The following is a 23,715-nucleotide window of genomic DNA, read 5'->3' as shown; positions in this document are numbered from 1 at the left end:
TGTCAGTATATCCAGCTGTAGGCCTACCGTTGCAGTTTAAGTTTTAAAATGTGCAGTAGCGAAGAAAAAGTTCTGTTGACACTTCTCAGGAAAGAAAGTTTCCCTTGTGGTTTATGTTGAAAGAAAGTTTAGCGTACAAACTCAATCTTACCAAAGGTGACAACCATCCTTGTCAGTATATCCAGCTGTAGGCCTACCGTTGCAGTTTTAGTTTTAAAATGTGCAGTAGCGAAGAAAAAGTTCTGTTGACACTTCTCAGGAAAGAAAGTTTCCCTTGTGATTTATATTGAAAGAATGTTTAGCGACAATCTCAATCTTACCAAAGGTGACAACCATCCTTGTCAGTATATCCAGCTGTAGTTCTGGCGTTGCAGTTTTAGTTTTAAAATATGCAGTAGCGAAAAAGTTCTGTTGACACTTCTTAGGAAAGAAAGTTTCCCTTGTGATTTATATTGAAAGAAAGTTTATTGCACAAACTCGATCTTACCAAAGGTGACAACCATCCTTGTCAGTATATTCAGCTGTATGCCTACCGTTGCAGTTTTAGTTTTAAAATGGGCAGTAGCGAAAAAGTTCTGTTGACACTTCCCAGGAACTTAACTCCCACCTGGTGGGCGGTCTCTGGTACTGAGGACTGGCCTTTGTGACCAACTGAGCTTAATAAATAGGTGGGTTTGCCCGAAATGTTCGTCTGGCCAAACTCTGTTGTCTCGTGACAATGGATGGGATAATCCCTTACTCTTCACATGATCACTTAGTGGCAGACAGGCTTTTGTGTAATAATGAGATTTCAGGGAGACTGCAAACTAATAGAAATTTAGTGGACCTCTATACAAGGGATTTAAGGATGTCCTGGAATGCTCATGGCTACCGTAAACATTTCTAAGACCACTGAAGGTGACGTTTTAATAGTGGGAATTGATAATGACTTAGTTTTATTTATTTATTTATTATGGATGGGTTATTGCTTGTTGGTCGTTAGACAGCGGACACTATTGGTAATTGTCAAAGACTAGCCTTCACAGTTGGTGTATCTACGTATGCATAAAATAACTAACCTGTGAAAATTTGAGCTCAATCGGTCATCAAAGTTGCGAGATAATAACGAAAGAAGAAAACACCCTAGTCACACGAAGTTGTGTGCGTTAAGATGGTTGATTTCGAGACCTCAAGTTCTAAACTTGAGGTCTCGAAATCAAATTCGTGGAAAATTACTTCTATCTCGAAAACTACTCCACTTCAGAGGGAGCCGTTTCTCACAATGTTTTAAACGGCCAACCTCTCCCTATTACTCTTTACCAAGTGAGGTTTAATGCTAATAATTATTTTGAGTAATTATCAATATTGTCCACTGCCTTTAAAGGCACATTGAAACCTTTGGTGATTGTGAAAGACCTGCAGTCGGTTTCACTAAACGCTAGGATCAATCCTATCTCGAGTTAGGACGAGTAACCCGTCGTTACTTAGGATGAGTTCAATGCGTCCTACGTATTTTGATACGGAACTGAACCCGTCCTAGGTCCTAAGATTATCCTAAGTTAGGAAAAGTTTTGTGAAATCGACGGCTGCTGCTCAAACTACGACTTTTTTAGTCCTAGGACTCTTTAGGAGTTATGACGAGTCATAAGATTGGTCTTAACTCTTTGTGAAACACACCCCAGTATTCTCACTTGGTGTATCCCTACATATTGTTTTTATTTGATGTAATATTTGATGTAACTTTTATAAATCTTCTTCTCCATTTTTGGAGGTTTTGAGGAAACAAATAAATAAATGCATAAAATAATAAATCTGTGAACATTTGGGTTCACATGATCAATGAAGTTGCAAATAAAAACCTTGTTGCACAAACGTATGTGCTTTCAGACGCATGAGAAAGGCTTCAGGCCTCTCATTTTGAGTGAAGATATTACCTCTTTCTCAAAAACTCATAGTACTTCAGAGTAGCCGTTTCTCACAATGTGTAATACTGCATGCAACAACTCTCCGTTGCTCTTTACCAAATAGGTCTTTATGCTAATACATTTTGAGTAATTACCAAACTTGTCCAAGGCCAGTGAACCGTTTTTAATCTGAAAGTGATGATAACAAATTTACCTGATCTGTAAAAGGCTTGCTCCTGTAGACTTTATATTATTATAAACCAAAAAGTCCAAACGAATTCACAGTAGTGTTAATTTTGTGTAGGCCTCTCTCGAGATCTGCTTCACTTTCTCAGCAAGGGCTGGAACGGCGAGAGGTCGGTTCGTGAGCTAAGACAGTCTTTTCTAAGCTAAAACAAAAACGATTCTGAAGTTCGTTTTACGATTCTGAAGTTCTTTGGTGTCACTTCTCCTGTAAGTAAAAAGTGACGCGGTAAAAGCAGGTCTGTACTTCAGCAGGCGAGACGATAATAGATTCACGCCGTTCATCAAGTGGTGTTTTATGCAACTCTCTTGTCGTCCAAAAATGCAAATTTAGTGGAGCTTTTTTCAATGTTGACAAAACAGACACCAGCCAAAATCTCAACCGAATAGTAAGAATGCTGGTGAATCTGCTTTTTCACTTCGCGTTCATTAAAACTATCACAGAAACACCTTACATGCTGGAGGAAGAAATAGAGTGCTACGATGCTTCCGTGTCAGCTGAAATAAATCAGAGTGAAGGTATTTCGCTTTGATAATTGTTATACATCGGCTGAGTAGTAATTGTTGATCTAAAGTTTGATTGTGGTTCACGCTTGATTGATCTCACAAAAGGCTTGTCAACAAAACCCATTGATCTGAACCACCGACTGCGCCATACATAGTCGTTGCCCTCCTCATCTACAGCTTACAAAAACATTTTTCTGTTATGCCCTTTTAGTATTTCTAGTCACGCACGATAGACGTTTCGATGCCCAGGTGTTCGCTGGGCCGGCTTTGGTCTTTGAAAACCCCCAAAAAATAACCGTAAAAGTAACTGACAAAAGGAAGCCATGGTTCATCAATCTGGTTCAATACGAAATTTTTTGTTCAAATAGCGCTTCAAATTATATGGTTGACAACCTTGGTATTTTGTTTTTATAAACTTGGTACCATCGGTTCCGGTTTAGAGGGTGCCATCTTGCAAAATGTGAGTACGGGTAGTCGCTCAATGTAGGCCCCCTTGTCGATTTTGCAAAGATAGTCCTGTATAACTTAGATCTATAGTCCTAGGACTTTAGAGTTATTAAAAGCTTATGGCTGAGTTGAGTAACTGGTCTTATCTCGAAATTGACTAGTCTCAACTCTTCGTGAAATACATCCTGGTCATTTTTATCTCGTTTTGCAAAAAACGATCTCTCGCTTTTTTTTCTTTTTTTTTCTTCTTTTTTCTTGATTATAGTTTTACACTGTACAGGTATATGGACAATATAATTCGGCGATAGGGGCGCCAAAAGCGTTTCCCATCAGTTCATTTTTTTTTGCATACAATTTCTAAATTCACTTAGAACCACACTTTGTTTTTGTAATTCTTTGAAGAATTTCCCTCAAGCACGTATTGGTCAAAAAAGCTAGCAGTCTAGAGGCGCGCTGCGTAATAATGGTAGCGAAGACAGACTTACGCAAAGCTATAGCGGCGCTTAATAGCCAACTCAATTAAGAGATTAAATGGGCTCATGATACCATCGTCATCTATAAACCCCCGCCCCCTTTTTCGCTCATCATCATTATCATCAATATCACCGCCATCCTCACCCGTGTGACGTGAGCGAAATCGGCAACAAGTGACCTTTGCTGAAATTTGCTTTTACTGAATATGGAAATAAACACATTTAAATCGGATAAAACAACTTGTTTGAAGTACCCATTTCTGCCGCGTTTTTTTTGAAAAATTCGCGAAAAGTCCTTTGGCATCACCACTCATGTAACGGTGTTTATTAGCACCGTTTTTACTTAAAACCTTAGGTTGGGGCCTATTAATTATACACATATTGACTGGCCACGAGGTAACTAGTATACGTCTATCCCCACGAGGGACTTTGAGTGACCAGAAGAGCGACCCTCTTCTGGTCACTCACAGGCCCGAGGGGGAATAGACGTACACTAGTTACCGAATTATGCCAGTCAATATGTGTTTTACAACACAGCGCGGTCTTAAAATGTCAAATAAGAACAGAAAATGAGTTTTGTAGTTTGTTCACGGTTCAAGTCAAGAGAGGGCGCTGTTACTGCGGGCACTAATTGCAAAGACTAGTGCCCGCTCTGGTAATATTCCCGCAAAACACGCGCGCGCGATCACTAGCCTATATTAGTTCATCCCAGGTGACCGTGTTTCAGCCAACCAGAATACAGAACAAGCAAGGGGTGTGTTTTAATTTGGGTTAATGCGGAACTTTGTGAACTTTGAAGGAGGCCTATATTAGCTCAACCCGGTTCATACTCACACTATCGCTAGAGGATTCGTGCCGAGATTCCCCCCACGAACCGTACCGGTTTCTGGCACAAACTCGGCCTCCGTCGCTACCTTTTTTTAAATATTGATTATTGTGTTAATTCTAAAACCAAATTGTTTCTCAGCCTTGCTTTTTCAAAATCAATCCTTGGCTTAAAGACACCAAACATAGTTGCTAATTTCACAAAATTACCCTAGAAAAATTACTTTGGTAACAAGCAACGGACAGCTATAAAACATTGTGAGAAACGGGTCCCATCTGTTATGAACAAAGGGTTAATTTCTCACTCAAATATTGGACGAAGAGAAACAGCTCAGGCACTAAAAGCCTTTCTCATTCATCTGAAAGCACACACATTGTGCAAAGAAGGGTGTCTTTTCTTTTATTATTTTCTTGCAACTTCGATAACCAATGAGCCAAAAATTTCACAGTTGTTTTTTATGCGTACAATATTATGTGGGATACACCAAAATGAGAAGACTGGTCTTTGACAATTACCGGTCAAACGTGTCCAGTGCCTTTAAAGCATCACTATCTTTTTATTAAATCAATTTTCCCCTTTACGCTCAAAGATAATAATAATCATGGCATACGTGACTAAATTACAAGGTGATTGACTCAGGTTTAAAGTCAGTGGACACTATTGGTAATTGTCAAAGACTAGCCTTCATAGTTGGTGTGTCTCAACATATGCATAAAATAACAAACCTGTGAAAATTTGAGCTCAATCGGTCATCGAACTTGCGAGATATGAATGAAAGAAAAAAACACCCTCGTCACACGAAGGTGTGTGCGTTTAGATGGTTGATTTCGAGACCTCAAGTTCTAAATCTGAGGTCTCGAAATCAAATTCGTGGAAAATTACTTCTTTCTTGGAAACTATGGCACTTCAGAGGGTGCCGTTTCTCACAATGTTTTATACCATCAACCTCTCCCTATTACTTGTCACCAAGAAAAGTTTTATGCTAATAATTATTTTGAGTTAATACCAATAGTGTCCACTGCCTTTAATGGGGGAAAAGGTTTATTGATTATATATTTTTTACGCCGCTTATGGTCAGCCTTAAATAAAATTAAAACTGGGGTATCTTTCCTTGGTGTTCAATATGTTGATTCGAGCTGACAATTATTCGATTCGAGGTCCGATTAAGCTGGCAATTTTGCTGAAAATTTTTCTGTTGTTATCTCTATGTAAAACACCATCACGGTGTTAATTTCACCAACGATACAGTATTAGGGATAAATAACACCATGTTGGTGTTGTCACCCCTACATGTAATATACCAAGAGTAATAAGTTCAACACCTCAGTTTTTGCAGTGTAACAGCAGTTTGCAGCAGTTTAAGGCTGCTTAAATTAAACTAAGCAGAATAATGTTCTGCTGAGAAGAAAAAAAATGAATTTTTTTCAAAGTGATACGGAACTATGTGCTGATTCGAATATACAAGTGCAGATTAATTGAGCTGCTTAATCTTTTTAAGCAGAAGTCTTGCTTAATATTTTTATTTGCTAATTTTAGCTTAGTGTGAATTTGTGTCGAAAATGATAAAGAAGTGGGTCAAAACGTGTATCAGAGGTAAACAAAAAACATTTACAATTTCTTTTAGAATTGACCTGAAGTTGTTATCGAAATGTTACAATCAAGCTGTTTTCCCCATAACAAGTTGCTGGAGAAACAAAGTAAGAATCTGGTGCACTTAGCAGATTTTTAAATTAATTGCTAATACCTTTTTGTTTAGCAAAGCAGTTTGCCAAAGTTATACTCCATGGATTATATGAACCAGACTATTGCTGCATAATAGTACTTAAGAGAAACACACACACAGTTGATAATTTTTTTTATTCTTTTAAAATTCTGACACAAAACAAAAAGGAATCTTTGCTCATTCTTATAAATGGATCAAGTGACACAAAATAAATAAAGAAATAACTCTATGCTTATTTGGATCAAGCGGTAATAATTAAGGTAAAGAGTTAGGCTTGAATATCAATTGTTCCTGAAACCATCCGAACAGATAGGGATGGGTTGTTTTTTCAATAGTAGAGGGGATATATTGTTGTCCTTTGTTTTCCTGAAAGTAGTCGTCTTCGTGTGTAATGTTGTCCCGTGTTTATATAGACACGACAAAACGTGCACGCGTTATACTGCAAACAACTAAATGACATTTGTTTTTGTAGAATCTAGTGCATTTTTTTTAAACAATGGGTGATAAGTGTAAAGGAAAAAGTTGCTGCAAAATCCTTAAAAATCTATTTTCGATCTATTTTAAGACCATGAATTTGAACACTAAAAATGAATCTATTGACCAATGAAAACAATTATTTCACAACTCAAGATTTATTGTACCATTAGGTTGGACACTTTTGGTAATTGTCAAAGACCAGTCTTCTCACTTGGTGTATCTCAACATATGCATAAGATATCAAGCCTGTGAAAATTTAAGCTCAATTGGTCATCGAAGTTGCGAGATAATAACGAAAGAAAAAAACACCCTTGTCACATGAAGTTGTGTGCTTTCAGATGCTTGATTTCGAGACCTCAAATTTTAAATATGAAGTCTCGAAATCAAATTCTTGGAAAACTACTTCTTTCTCGAAAACTACGTCACTTCAGAGGGAGCTGTTTCTCACAGTTTTATATACTATCAACCTCTCCCCATTACTCGTCACCAAGTAAAGTTTTATGCTAATAATTATTTTGAGTAATTACCAATAGTGTCCACTGCCTTTAAGCTACACGTATAATTATATAAGTACTGTACATCATGACTGTCTATCTCTTTGTAAGAAAAAACACACCTACTAAAATACTTTCACAAAACCTTAAAAACACTTATTGGCCCAACTGTTACTAAGTTAGTGAAATTTCAATTCAGATCAATTTAACACACTTTGATAGCTTTAAATGCATGCTGTTGTTAGTCTTCAAGGTTAATTCAATGTGTGAATGTGTGAATTGCCTTCTTAACGCTGTAACACGGTTACGTTATGGGCCCAATTTCATAAAGCTGTTTACCCGTAAGCAAATTTGTGTGCTTACCGAGTTTTTGTTTTAAATGTGCGTAAGAATGAACAAATTTCACCATCTCAGTAAGCAGACAATTTGTAGGCGCGCATGCACGTTCATGGATTTGCATTGCTGCGTCACTCGTGTGCTTACTGTGGGTTAGCCAGTCGCGTATTTACCCTTGATTACCTTTGCTTACCTTTGTTAAACAGATTTATGAAATATATTTTTGCTTAGGGATGCCCGGTAAGCAAAAAATGGCCGATTACACGTTTTATGAATGGGCCCTGACCGTACACCTGACTTGTATGGAGACCTGATAACATCATTGAACTATAGTAGAACCTGAATATTTATGCATGTAAAGTACTGTCGTCTGGTAGGTTTTCTGTGCTGTTTTAAAATGTGAATTTCCAGGGACAAGGACAAGAAATTTGCCGTTTGTATTCATAATTTTCGGAATCAGCACCCCCAAACTAGGTAAACAGATTCAGAATGTTATTTTATGCGTATTATGTTGGGATACACCAAGTAATAATACTGTTGTTTTTTTTACAATTACCAACGGCGTATAGTGCCTTTAAGCGCACATTCCAAAATGGTGGAACCGTTTGCCCATCGTGATCGATTAATAATGAATTTTCCCTTCGCCATTTTCGGCCTTGATTATTTCATTTATACTTTCTTGCTTAAAGGCACTGTACATTATTGGTAAATACTCAAAATACTTGTTACTTGGTAACGAGCAATGAAAGCTGTTGGTAATATAAAACAGTGTGAGAAACGGCTCCTCTGAAATAACGTAGTTTTTAGCAAGAAGTAATTTCTCACTAATAATATTTGAATTGAATCAGACACCTCAGCTGAGGTCTCGAAATCAAGCATCTGAAACCCCACAACCTGTGCGACAATGGTGTTTTTCTCTTCCATTATTATCTCGCAACTTCGACCACCATTCAAATTTCCACAGGTTTGTTATTTTATGTGGTTGAGATATACCAAGTGGAGGACTGATCTTTGAAAACTACCAAAAAAAGTCCAGTGCCTTTAAAACAGCCACAGTTTTGTCAAGGAATCTATAATTGCACACACGGTTAGCAATTAGCAAGTGCCTAATAATGAATAAAATTTCAAGGCTTGAGGGGCTTAAATTAAATACAAAAATGAGCGATAAAGTGTTTATAATTTTTCTATGAAACTTAGAGTCAGCTCCACTTTAAAGGGAGAATGTTGGCATATTTTTTTTTTGTATATTCACAAAGAGTCTGCGAACGATGTTCACCCTTGCCGCACAACTTGTGTGCTTTCAGATGCTTGAATTCGATACATCAGCTGATGAGGTCTAGAGCTCAATTCATTTTTTGTGTGTGAGAAAAACCTCTTTCTCAAAATCTACAATACTTTAGAGGAATTCGTTTCTCACAATGTTTTATACTATCAACAGCTCTCAATTGCTCGTTAACAAGTGAGTTTTTATGTTAACAACTATCTTGAGTAAATACCAATAGTGTCTTAAAGTAACTCTAATAAATTTGGCCCAGATCAAAGCTTTAGATGTGGGCCATAGCTTTTGTCATTATTACCTTGTTAGGTTTTCTCGGTCAATTTCGGCAAATGATCAGCCAATTAATTTAACCACCAAGCTATTTTCTATTTCGCGCGAAATTGAATACTACTGAAAAGGGTCATTCGATTTCGTTTTATGATTAGTCAAATGAAATTTTGCGTCATTCGGTTTAACAAAATAATCATTCAATTTAACAATTCCTCAAAGTAGCGTTCAAATTCGCAGACGCTTCTTGCTTGAGGCGTGTGTGCCACGAAAAAGAATGACGATACGCTAAATTGAACAGAGTGCTTAAGGAGTTTGAATCTACTCAAAACGAAATTGAATGGCTGACTTCTGAATTTGATACGCAGTAACAACTGGAGAGGCAAACAGCTTTAATTCGAACGCATGAAAATGAAATTGGCTGCTCATCTTCTGAATTTGACCGAGAAAACCTATATTATTAGTTCATTTAGAGATTTTCGTTCACACCCTATAAATTATTATTATTAATTTTTTTTTTGAAATTTATCAAAGTTTTTACAGAATTAAGAACAATGGAATGGGAGACTTTTTGAAAGCTCTGCCACTAGAGGGCAGCAGACCTACCAGGTAAGGGTGCACAACTCATATAGCAAACAATTGTAAATGCTAAAAGTTCAAAAATACTCAAAAAATATTTAAAAGTCTCTCAGCCTCTTGAAAATTAAATCAGATACATTGTCATAAACCTAAACTTCAGATTTCTATTCAAGTTTTGGTAGGTCAGCATTTTGGAATTTTGGCTAATTACCCAAGAAGAAACACTCCCCAAAACTCATGCACACCGCTTGTTATCCTTGGGGAATTCGTGTCCAGTACGTCCTGTTCCAGAACAGTTTGGTTTATGCTGGCAATGTGTAATAAAAAACAAAGTACAGTTTGGCTAAATCTAAAATACAAAATCAAAAACGCGCAAAACACAAGGTATTTGCTGTCAGTGACCGTCACTCATGCTTCTATTCCTAAGTTGTTGACATTACCTGGTGAAGAGCACCCTCTCTTTGTGATTGGCAGATAGTCTAAAGTTTCCAATTAACAACAAACAGGCAAAATCTATACATAAACACACAAATTATGTAATCATAAACTAGCAGAAACACGCCATAAAAAAACCTAAAGATTATTTTTAAAAAACAGGAAAAGGCATACATCTAAAAACAGACATAAAGTTTAAAATTGTCCCCATAGCCCCAAAAAAATTATGCACAGAATGTATGAAACGTTCTTTCCCAATCTAAAAAACACATGGGCTAGAATTGACCCTGATTGATGCTTGGCTCATTTCAGGGTCAGCGTGACTCAGAATCTGGGTCAAAGTGACTCAGAAATAGTCAAAACTGACGCAGAGTTCAAACAGTAATCCCATTCGTTTTTTTCTCGAGCTGACTTTTTATGGGTAAAGACTCTTTTATAAAGTCTTTGCATTCACCAGAATTAATATTAGTAATTACAGTATTTAAAACAGAAACTGTAGCCTTAAAAAGACCAAAACGCTATTGGTAATTACTCAACATAATTGTTCAGCATAAACACTTACTTGGTAACGAGCAATGAAGTGTTTTTGATAGCATAAATTCTAAAACATTGTGAGCAACGGCTCCCTCTGAAAAGTAGTTTTTGAGAAAGAGGTATAATTTCTCACTCAAATCGTAAAAGACTTCAGACCTGAAGCTTTTGTTAGGCATCTGAAAGCACACAAGGTTTTGCAACAAGGGCGTTTTCTTTCGTTGTTCTCTTGCAGCTTCTATGACAAACTAAGCCCAATCTTGTACAGCTTTGTTATCTTATGTTGGGATACAACAAGTGAGAACAGTGGTCTTTGACGATTTTTTTTAAAGGTGTCCAGGGTCCAGGGCCTTCAAAACATTATGCTGATAGCCTTATGTTATCTGCGGAAAGTGCTAGTTATTTTTGTGTGTGTGTCTTTTATGACTATTTCCGATGAAATAATTAATAAATACTTCCGTCTACAAACTAATGAAAGAAATTATTTGTGATTGAAATAACCATAATTTTAAACTTATAGGCATGTGGACACTGTTGGTAATTACTCAAAATAATTGTTAGCATACAAACCTACTTCGTAACATGCAATATGGAGCTGTTGGTAGTATACAACACTGTGAGAAACGGCTCCCTCTGAAATAACGTAGTTTTCGGGAATGAATTAATTTTCCTCGATTTTGTTTTCGAGACCTCAGAATTAGAATTTGAGGTCGCGAAATTTAGCATCTGAAAGCACCGTCTTCGTGTGACATGGGTGGATTTTCTTCCATTATTTTCTCACAACTTCGACGACCAATTGAGTTCAAATTTTCACATGTTTTTATGCATACGTTGAGAAGACTGGTCAATTTGACAATTACCAATAGTGTCCAATGTCTTTAAACTGAGAAATCAACTGCAAATAATGCCAAGCAAAACAGAAATAAACACAAAAGGGTCGAAGCTAATGACGATGAAATAATTTAGCTCATACCAATTAGTAAACACAAAGGAAACTGTATTTATTCATCATTAATATTGATATTGTCGAAAAGTAACGCCTTCGCATTTAATTAGTTTGAGCATTGAGTCAGATAAAAACCTTGAAAAGCTATTGTGTCCATTTTATCCTTACAAAAAAATATTCGAGAGCCGATTATTGTTCCCAATGGGAGCTTGTACTTTTATACAAACATTACCGAAAGGGTAAAAAATTGTGCATGAATATTAAGCTATCTTTTAAAAATTGAACTACGATTCCAGTTGTTTACTGCAAGAATCTTGAAAAATTGGTTTTCAGAAACTCGGGCGGTGCAGCGACTAGAGGGTTGTCAGAGTATCCAGGGGACAATTTTAACTGTTCGTTCTTACTTTCCAAGCGGAAAACATTAGTTTCTTATTTATAAAATCCCAAGTCACCGTCACCAATAAACAAATCTACACACCTGTGCGAGTGTGTCTCCATGTCAAAACAACCAGATAGTCTGATTTGTCCAATGTCTGGGGGGGGGGGGAGCCACAGTTTTAGAGACCGGTGTTTCTATTGGCTGTTGAATTTACATATAGCGCGTAACGAATGTTTTCATTGGTCGATTTTGCCCAACTGCCAGAGCAGCATATTGTATTCAACATCATGGAAGAAAACGTTAAGTAGTCGCGGCGGCGGTGATTTCTTATTAATTTAGCATCGTTTTTCTTGCGGGAAAATCGATTAAATGTGAATTGTTTCAAGTTAAAAATCGATATTTTTGTATCAAGCATATATGTTGCAAATTATGCTTCGCAAATTGGATCGCAACATTTGCGATGCACTTTTTACAATTGCATAGCAAATCATCAAAATTGCATCACAAATTGCGATGTGATACAGGCGAAATCGTTCCCTGATTATCACAAGCGCTGGATGGTGTAATTGTCTTGTCGGTGCGGCCTGTCCGCTTCCAGGAGGATGTTATTCATGAGTAAAAAATGTATTGTTCTGGAAGAGCACGGCCGGTCCGCGTCCAAGCCGCTGATATTTATGACCTGAAAATACAACTTGTTTATTCATGAGACTTAATGTTATACTAACAATAGCGCCCGGCAAGGATAGCTCATTAACTTCGCCGCGCTTCAACGCACATGGCCGTTCTTCCACAGACTGTCCACAGGTCCTTAGCAACGGCGGTATTTGCTGTCCAGTCCGCAGACTGTCAGCAGAGGAACGCCCGGGAGGTTTTGACAAGGCGCCTTAGCGTCATCAGATTCGAACAAACGCCAGAACATTTTAGGAGACATACGCCTTTTGGCGATAGTTATTATTATTTTGTTTACTTTTATGCTCTCCTGGGCACCCACTGCTGTTTCACTTTGTTTTCTAAAGTATGTTTAATGTATGTACATGTGCTTGTAAATGTGATTGCCCGAATAAATATTATTAAATATTATTATAATATTATCCAAAAAGTGTCCGTATCCTGCCACCATTTTCTCTTTCTTTCTTTCAATATGTTATAAAATAGTGTCAAGTTTACTCATGACAAACAAGAGATATTAGTCTTTTTTGTGGAAGTGAGTGGAAAAGTGGTGGCATGATACGGAACGTTTTTTTAACAGAGGAGATGTCTTACCTGTAAAACACCGAGCGTGTCTCATTGAAAAATAAGCGGGAAATAAACCACGTACATGTAGTTTCAAAATATTGACGCTATAGAGTCAAAACGTTTGAGTGCCACGCGGTTCACAGAATTGTTATAAAGTTTTTCTTTGGCGCAATGCAAATGCATGTCTTAAGGGACCATTGCCTGCAAGCTCTGCTTCTAAAATGGATCCCTTTGCAGTGTCATAATTATTTTCTTCTTGATATATTTTTGACCCTTTCCAAGTTACCCATAAAGGTGTGAATCAAACGAACATCGAGCTTACACAATTTCGCGTATTTTCATGCTGCATTCCTTTAGTGAGTACGCAAGTCCTTTCCAAGATGCCCATGCTATGCCTCTCCTGTATACCTTTTCTGGACCAGGGAGGTACACGCCGTTAAGGTGAGAAGCAAAACATTGTTCATACCACCATGCTCCATGCCAATCGTCCGCACAACTCCACGAAGCCTCGTCATTGTCGCGGTCCGTTGTCGAGAATTTCCTTCCGTTGTGGGATAGAAGAGAGTCGCCCGCTCCACCTTGATCCACGTAGGAGTCTAGATGGAGAACATAGTCCTCACCGGTAACGGAGAACCCATTATAAGTCGCGAAAACGTCGGTGTTGTCCCAGTCGCGGAGATCCACCCGAAGTTGCCACCGTCCCGGGGACAACTCGGTTAATTTACGCAGGATATCATTCCCGAGCCAGAACTCACCCGAGGGATCACCGAAGCCGGACTGGTAGTCCCCCCATGCGCGATAGAAGTCAACAGTGCCGTCTTTGCGACGCTGGAAGACCGCCCAGCCTCCTCCATCGGTCGCCATATCGCAGTAGACATCCAGGCCGGCTGGTATACCCAAAGGGTAAATGGTGTGGATACCACTGCTATGATGTCCAGCCCGGTGTAGCATCTTACAACTGCTATTATCTAAATCAGACAGCGAAAACGCAACGGTATCCATGTTTTCATCGTAGTATACAGTACCTTGTATCTCAACAAAGTCAGCTGGATAAATCATTCTTGTTGCATTGTTCAGCTCACAAAATCCCTCAATTTTGTTATAGTTGAAAGATGTGCACTGCGGTATCGAACTGCAATCTCGACCGCACAGCACTGGCGAAGATACCATCTTCGTCTGAAATGTGTGGTTGACCATACCACGGTTGTTTGCACTGTGAAACACCATCTCGGTCTCAAATCTCTGACAATAACCACATTGCCCCTTCTGAAACATGTAGACTAGATACAAGACTATCACATACATCTCCATGTTGACGTCCGTGGTAGATTGTGACTTCAAAACTAGAATATCAATGATCAACTGTGTTTGTGTAGATTTGAAGAGACAGTTTACATATGAGTCTGTTTGCAAAGCATCCTACGTGTGCTCACTAACCTACATAATGATAGGCTTGGTTCCAAGTCTGCGACCGCGGCTTTTATAGTCTACCCGTTGCCTAAGGCGCCGTATCAATATAGCCCAACGCGTTGCAACGCGTTGCAACGGCAGAGGCGTTGGCAAGCGTTGTAAAAAAATAAGTTGGGTAATTTATTTCCACAACGCGTTTTTGACCGTTGCAACGCGTTGTATACTGAGCTCATTAACTCTGCCTGTTCCTGTTAGTTTAAATGACAAAAGGAAGCGATGTGTTGATATTAAAATATCAAGTAGGCCCGTGCGTTGGTGCGGTACATCGTACGGGTGACTGAATCTAAAAGGAATCACACTCTACACACGCTGCCGTGAGGTGTAGGCTGAAAACAAAAGAATAACATGCCACTCGTTAACATTACCGTAGACAACAGACCAGTGATAGTGAAATATTGAGTCATAAGTTGTACCTGCAATTTAACGACCAAACTTTGGGTCTTTGGAGTGACTGTATAAGTACCATGTCTAATCTAATTACTGATGTTACATTAAGAAGACACTGGTTCTGTACACAAACAAATCAAAACAAATGCTCTCTGTTATAATGTATTTATTGAATGAAGAGACATCCGGCTTGAGACTGGCACACGCTACTGATCTCCGTCTTAGAAAACAAAATGAATATATCTCAAGAGGGCGCACTTTAGCATGGCCCCTTATAAAATAAAGAGCATTACGCATGCAAAGTTATCAATGCGTCAGGGAATACGACCTTTGGTGCAATAATGCGCTGTTGTGTGTGAAATCTTCACGGCACAACACAATTATTTTTCATATTTGTACAGGAGTGAAGATTTGTTTACTGAATGATTGAATTCTGAAAAAAGGGGTGGGAAAAAGATGGTCTTAAATTTGTAGATGTATCAAGCCTGACATTTCCGAATCAATAAGTTTGAAAGATGCAGTTGGAAAACAAAAACCCCAAATCACTATTTCATTTTCAAACTTCACATTAAATTAGCCGTAAGAGACTGCAATGTACTTCTGAAATTGTCAATATCAATAGATGAAATCAAACCCAACATACGAGGATAATTGTATAAAAATTCAGCGTGAGCTCGACACAACACTAGCCGGTCAACCGTGCCTGACGGACGGCGTTGCTCAATGCCGGATGATGCTCCGCAATGCTGGTCAACGGCAATCTTTTGCTAATATTGTTGGTCAACAAAAAGGAGAAATTATAAAGGGACTTAATTTGTAAATATAATTGTCCAATGAAGTTGAACGAATGTTTTGTAGTTGTAGATGTATCATGCCCGACATTTCAAATCATTCTGACATTTTAATAAAATACTGCTGTTAAGAATCAACCCCCGTCATCTCCAGCTCGCAAGTTTGACAAGTTTTGATCCCCAAAAATCATAAAGCAAAAAGCTAAAATCAGTCTGCCATATTCAAACTCCACAAAAATTTAGCCATGATATCAGAGGATAACTACAATTTACTTCTGAAATTTTCAACATCTTAGGTGAAAGCAAACCTAACATATGAGGAAAATTGTATCAAAATAATTAGTCAAAGTGCAACACATCGAAATCAAAGTTCAGCGTGAGCTCCACAGCACTAGCCAGTCAAGCGTGCCTGACCTACGGCGTGGCTCAAGGCCGGATGATGCTCGATACCGGCACTGCTCGTACAATGAACACTACGGCAATCTTTGACCAGTCATTTTGGTCAACAAAAGGGATAAATAATTAAAAAAGGGAAGTAATTTGTAAATAATGTCAGATGACGTTGAACAGAGGTTGTTAAACAGGCTGAGACATCAGAACAATTCAAAACCCGGTTGAAAACATGTCTGTTTACTCTGTACAATAATTGTTGATTTCCTTTTACAGCGCATAGGGACCTCACGGTGATATGCGCTATATAAGAATGGTTTTATTATTATATTAATATTATTAACAAAGATTTGACAGTCGTAGATGTATCATGCCTGACATTTCCAATATCATGGTGATATTTTAATAAAATACCGGTACTGTTGTTAACCCTCTAGTCCCTGCACCGCCCGAGTTTCTGAAAACCAATTTTTCAAGATTCTTGCATAAACAACTGGAATCGTAGTTCAATTTTTAAAAGATAGCTTAATATTTATGCACAATTTTTTACCCTTTCGGTAATGTTTGTATAAAAGTACCAGCTCCCATTGGGAACAATAATCGGCTCTCGAATATTTTGTTGTAAGGATAAAATGGACACAATAGCTTTTCAAGGCTTTTATCTGGCTCAATACTCATACTAATTAAATGCGAAGGAGTTAGTTTTCGACAATATCATCATTAATGATGAATAAATACAGTTTCCTTTGTGTTTACTAATTGGTATGAGCTAAATTATTTCATCGTCATTAGCTTCGACAAGTCAACTGTGAAAGGAGAATTAATAATGATTTATAAACAACTGGATGGATTAACAAATGCGTAGACCTACGAATGACTATCGAGTTTTCTTTTGATGTTCCTTTTTTTCTACAAACACAAGCTAGCGAGGTTTCCTCCTACCGCATACAGTGTATCGCTAGGCGGCTGGGGTCCAGTGGCTAAATAGTTAAGAATCAACCCCCGTCATCTCCAGCTCACAAGTTTGCACACTGTTTGATCCCCAAGAATCAGAAAGCAAAAGACTAAAATCAGTCTTGCGTTGTCAAACTCCACAAAAATTGAGCCATGATATCCGTGGATAACTACAATTTACTTCTGAAATTTTCATCATCTAAGGTGAAAGCAAACCCAAAATATGAGGAAATTTGTATCAAACTAATTAGGTAAAGTGCATGCAACATCAAAGTTCAGCGTGAGCTCCATCACAGCGCTAGCCGGTCAAGCGTGCCTGACGGACGGCGAGGCTCGAGGCCGGATGATGCTTTGTACCGGTACTGCTCGTACATTGATCACAACGGCAATCTTTGGCCAATAATTTTGGTCAACAAAAGGGAGGAAATTAAAAAGGAACGTAATTTGTAATAAATGTCCGATGACGTTGAACGAAAATTTGGTAGTTGTAGATGTATGCCTGACATTTCCAATATCATACGTTCGTTAGAATCAACCCCTGTCATCTCCAGCTCCATCTCCAGAATGTTTTTGGGTTTTTTATCAATCGAAAAAATAATAAGCTGTTGCAAATTGCTTATCAGCCAAGAGGCCTCTCTTCTGTGCATTGAAGTTTTATGTAAGTTAAAGTTGTATGTATTGTACTTGATAATGGTCGAATGAAAACTATAACGATGATTATTGTCTGCACGAGTAATTTGCACCCCCGCCCGTGAGTAATAGTTGACTCCGAAACATCGGACAATAAATAAAAATGTGCCTCAAATAAATATTGCACATACCATTTACGCGATCAGAGCATGCGTGTGCACTCGGACAAGCATGAATAAAGATGAGTACCAAGAAGTAAAGATGAATATGCATGAGGAGTTACCGAAGCGCGACGTTTGCTACATAACAATGGCAGTTCTTACAACGCCTGCCAACGCACATACGAATCGGGGTAAGAATTACCAACGCACAACAACGCCCCACAACGCCAGCAACGCTTGGAAATGCCTACAACGCGTTGCAACGCCTCACAACGCGTTGGCCTATTTTGATACGGCGCCTAAAAAAGCGCCCTCTTGTGAATTAAACTCCGTCATAGTTCCAATCTGTGATCGTAGCTTTCAGTCCACCCGATAACCAACACATTACTGCCTGAAATAGTGCCCACTTGGGGAGAGTTTTGCGTGGATGATGCTGATAAATAACCGTGATCTCAGACTTGATATCAAGTCTACCTAGCAACGATCCTAAGAAACACCAAACTGTTTACAGCGTCTGTGCCATGCCACTCATCACCCCAATTAACGGCCATAACGAGTTGTTCTACGGCGCATCATTGATTTTCTGCAGAAGTCGGTCTCGAGGTACTCTGGATCAATCAATACATATTTTATAACCTTCACAAGGCTGTTTTAAATATTGGCCCTGCATGCCCTTCATATAACAATGATATGCATAATGAGAAGTTTGATGAGGAGCATCTGCGGAGATGCACGACCAAAATGAATGCAATCATTCAAATGACATGGATCTTTATGTGAATTATATGCTGACCTACAATAAAATATAATAGACTACTTGCATTGGCATGGTTGTCATCTTTGATGTCAAACAATGCTGGAACGTGCATGTGTGTACGCGCTTGTTACAGCTCTCAGCCAATCACGCTGGCTTTTTATGGACACGTGCTGAGAAGAAGTTTTGCTTTTCTAAAAAGAGAAAAAACTTTCTATTTAACTTAAAACACAGGAGGAAAATACGCTTGGTAAAGCTTCACGCATTCAATAGGGGACAAGAAAATGGCCCCTTTAGTTTTCTAGTTCCAAAAATAGCAACAAATTTCCCGCTCAACAATTAATCTGTCACGTGTTTTTTTTTAGACACACATTAAGCGCGTGTATTCATGTACTCCTCTTATGTATACGTGACCGCCAACATAGCAGTTTGAAAAGAACTTAGAGGCAGTGGACACTATTTATAATTACTTAAAATAGTTATTAGAATAAAACCTTGCTTTGTAACGAGTAATGGAGAGAGGTTGATAGTATAAAACATTGTGAGAAACGGCTCCCTCTGAAGTGACGTAGGTTTTCGAGAAAGAAGTAATTTTCCACGAATTTGATTTCGAGACCTCAATTTTAGAATTTGAGGCCTCGAAATCAACCATCTGAAAGCACACAACTTCGTGTGACAATTTTTTTTTCTTTCTTCTTCTTTCATAGTTATCTCGCAACTCCAAGTGAGAAGACTGCACTTTGACATATACCAACAGTGTCCAGTGTCTTTAATGTGGCGCAGCTGTTAAGGGCCTATGAAATTACCGTCCTCTGGTTTGCGTATAATGGACAACAAAACCATTATATCAATATTAATTATGACCTATAATAGCCTCGTGTACTTTTTTAATGTGCACGTGATCTCCAAAGTGGCAGTTTGGAAAGCACATTAAGGTGATATAATTATATGCTCAAGGTCTACAATTATACGTCTATATTCGCAAATTAAAGAGTGACACTTGGCATGTTCTCCACCAGTCAAATGACAAGGTTCTGTACGCTTGAGGTATATAATGACTAATAGATGGCGTAGGCCAGGCAAAGTACATTTCCTATAAAATATTCACGGTTTAGCTATAGAAAGGCCTACACCTTTAGCAGTCACCATTATACGCTCATTGAAATAATGTTTATTTCACCAGATATAGGTTTTTTACTCGGAGTAAAAGGACATTAAAACAATAATGTATTTTAGTTGTTGATATAAATTTGTTTAAGTACAGCTTCTTATTAATGGGGGCCCTTAATTTATTTATTTACAATGACACCGAAGATAAAAAATAAACAGCATCGACAAGACTATAATTGTGTAGAAAGTGCACTTTTTGCAAACAACTTTACATTGCTACATGATTGGCTGCATAATGCACAACATATGTTTAGAGGGAAGGTACACGTTTGGTAATTACTATTAAAAAAAATATTAACTTAAAAAATTACTTAGTTGGAGAGCTGTTGAAAGTATAAAACATTAAATGTTTTAGTTTGAGAAACGGCTCCCTCTGAAGTAGCAAAGATGTTTAGAAAGAGGCAATTTCTCACTAAAATAATAAAAGACTTCTGAAGTCTTTTATTCATATATGAAAGCACACAAATTTGTCCAACAAGGGTGTTTTTTCTTTCATCATTTTCTCGCAACTTCGATGACCAATGTAGCTCAAATTTTCACAGGTTTGTTAATTCATGCTTATGTTGGGATACACCAAGTGAGAAGACTGGTCTTTGACAATTACCAAACGTGTACAGTGCCTTTAATACATGGTGATGTGTATGTATCATACACCAAAACTTATGCTCCGCATACCTTGCAAAAAAATGATGAGCGCTGAAGCGCCTTGGAGCGTCACTGGGTAAAATATTTGAGCGCTATATTTATATAAGACCTAAATCACAATTTTTTGTATTATTACTTTAACTACTACCCCTCCAGTATCAACCTACAAAACTGTTACAAGTGCGAGGTAAAGTATTAAAAAGGCTGAAAAACAAAAACACCGCACACACAAAAATTCCATCTAAGAAAATAATTATGCATTGAAAGAGTGAACCATCCCACCTTCACACTATCATCAACGCCGATTAATTAACAGTTACAAGCCATACAGCCCAGGCAGTACACATGTTAACCTTTGACACATAATCAACCCAAGAACTTCAATCCTTCAGAAAACGTGACGAATGAGTGTTTGAACAAATAGCGATAGGAGCAAGTTATGGGAGCTCTGTGATAACTTAAACTGTTTGTTAAACAAAATCACATTAATATAGGTCTGGAAATACATACATGTGAGTGCCCATGTTGTTAGTCAATCACCAGACTGTAGACCCTAACTGAGGCTCTGGTACGGTGGCCCTGAAGGGACATCAAACATAGTAAAATCACGTGTTGTGCCCCAATTCGCAAAATGTTTGATGTCCAAGGCAACATAAGTGGGTCAAATGGTTCGGTTCAATAATAGCACATTAGTTCCAAAGTTGTTTTGAATAATAATTGGTTAAGAAAGTTGTTTTGAATTGGCTATGAAAGGATCAATCACTTCTATTACCCTAGACTTGACTCAAGTCCCAAATCCCGTGCCATCGACAGGAAACTATCGTTTGTGATGCTCTGCATTCCCCAACCTGTTCGGAACCACGATACATTTTAACTGCGGGCATGCTTAGGGACCTCTCGCACGAGAACGGGACTTGAATCAAGTCTACTATTACCCGTACTAATAACTAAATTACACTCATTATGGTATAGGGCCTTTAATGGATTTAAAGACAGTGGACACTATTGGGAATTGTCAAAGACTAGTCTTCACAGTTGGTGTATCTCAACATATGCATAAAATAACAAACCTGTGAAAATTTGAGCTCACTCGGTTGTCGAAGTTGTGAGATAATTAATGAAAGAAAAAACACCCTCCGTCACACGAATTTGTGTGCTTTCTGATGCTTGATTTCGAGACCTCAAGTTCTAAACTTGAGGTCTCGAAATCAAATTCGTGGAAAATTACTGATTTCTCGAAAACTACGTCACTTCAGAGGGAGCTGTTTCTCACAATGTTTTATACTATCAACCTCTCCCCATTACTGGTAATCAAGAAAGGTTTTATGATGATAATTATTTTGAGTAATTACCAATAGTGTCCACTGCCTTTAATGGCCCTTGCTGTCTTAATAAGGTCGACCGCGATTTGCTTGAGCTGCGACCGGACAATCGGTATCAAGCAATAGAGGGCAGTATTTATTATTTATATAATATTCAGATGCATCAATAATTCAAGCAAAGGCCGTATACGTGTTGCTTTGGTGGCTACATACGGTTACGGCTATAACTGGTGATAATGGTGTCCTATAGACCTTTATCATGGTGTGGCCATCTTGATTTTACTCATGTCGAACTCAATGTAACCAAACTGAGGCTGGACGAAATAATAGTCGGGTGCCGTGTGCAATGAATGTTAGCATTCATTACTGTTATTTGAAACAAGGAACATGACCAAGATGGTGCCAGCGTGATAAAGGTCTTTAGACCTCCATTTTTTTCTTACTGGAATGAACTTTTATTTAATATCTTGAAATACATTGATGGGACTTTCTAAAACTAGGAAACATTGGTCCACAAAATATTGAGCGAGCTTAGACTGTTCTTAAAGGCAGTGGACACGATTGGTAATTACTCAAAATAATTATTAGCATAAAACCTTACTTGGTGACGAGTAATGAGGAGAGGTTGGTAGTATAAAACATTGTGAGAAACGGCTCCCTCTGAAGTGACATAGTTTTCGAAAAAGAAGTAATTTTCAGCGAATTCGGTTTCGAGACCTCAGATTTAGAATTTGAGGTCTCGAAATCAACTAAATAAAAATAAAAGCATACACACTGTAAACAAATTGGGAAAAAAAAATTCCCAACTTTTTACCCAATTATGGGCGAATAGTGAACTCCTCCAACTTTTGGGCAAAACATTACCCATCAAAGTTAGGCACTCTGATTGCCAAATAATTGGGTATTATTTCCTCATCAATAGTTGGGTATATTTTGGTAACCAACAGTTGGGTAATTTTTTGTTTACCCATTTTCTGGGTATTTAATACATTATCAATAACCCACTTATTGGGCGATGATTTTATTAATGATTTAACCTTTTTCGGTGTTATCCAACAAATGGTGAATATATTTCACCCTTTGATTTACAGTTTCTTTTGTGATACGTCATACAACCAGGCATAGACAATATCTTTTCCACGATGGCAAACGGTAGTGAGATGTGACCTTGGCATCTCTCTCAAAATCGAGAGGGTGCTCAATTTGTAGATGCTTTGGAAGATTAGTTTTCAACTAAATACAGTTTGTTTCCTGTTCAGTTGTGGTACACAGTCGTGACAATCGCAGCGCAAGCACACGCATACATGCCATGCCACAACCGGCGTTGCACTAAATGGCATGAAAAAACTGAAACTAAAAACTGAAACTAATTCAACAGTAGTGTCACTTTGTTGCTCCCTCTGCAACTGTCACGACTATGTTCGACTGAATAGAAAACACAACTTCATATTTAGTTAAAAACTAACCTTCAAATTTGATCTATATCTACTGGAAAACCCCGCTCGTCACAGCCACTCCTCCACTCGCCATGTTGGAAAATATCGTTATGTTTTTTCATACCTTGCCCAACTTTTGGGCAACTCTTTGATCGTAGTGCGCATGATCGGATGATTTTGATGTGCATCATTTTAACCAACAATCGAAATTAACTAAAATTACCAAAAAAGTTGCTCCAATAAATAAGCAAAAGTGTAACCAACAGTTATGATAAATTCAGATTACGAATTATTTGCCCAACACTTGCCCAAATTTTGTTCCGCTTTTTAAACAAAAAATTGGCAAACAAAATGTTTGTCCAACACCAATTATTGGTTTTGTTGGGCAATTATCGACCAATAATTGTTGAAGTTACTTTGCCCAACAAATGATTTGACCAACGTTTTTGCAGTGCAACTTCGTGTGACAAGGGTGTTTTTTCTTTCATTATTATCTCGCAACTTCGGCGACCAATTGAGTTCAAATGTTCACAGGTTTGTTATT

The 23,715-nt window shown here is 38.0% G+C and overlaps 1 protein-coding gene across 1 annotated transcript; it reads right to left on the bottom strand.

The window, feature by feature from the left end:
* Window positions 1–13,379: 13,379 nt before the first annotated feature.
* Window positions 13,380–14,372, bottom strand: LOC117301708 (ficolin-2-like). Its single transcript, XM_033785733.1, has one exon. It carries the CDS (start codon window positions 14,370–14,372, stop codon window positions 13,380–13,382), a length of 993 nt encoding a protein of 330 aa, XP_033641624.1.
* Between the last annotated feature and the right edge of the window lie 9,343 nt (window positions 14,373–23,715).

Source organism: Asterias rubens, chromosome 17, assembly GCF_902459465.1.
Source record: "Asterias rubens chromosome 17, eAstRub1.3, whole genome shotgun sequence".
Taxonomy (NCBI): domain Eukaryota; kingdom Metazoa; phylum Echinodermata; class Asteroidea; order Forcipulatida; family Asteriidae; genus Asterias; species Asterias rubens.
The sequence above is the reverse complement of the archived record's forward strand: the minus strand, read 5'-3'. Positions and strand labels throughout refer to the sequence as shown.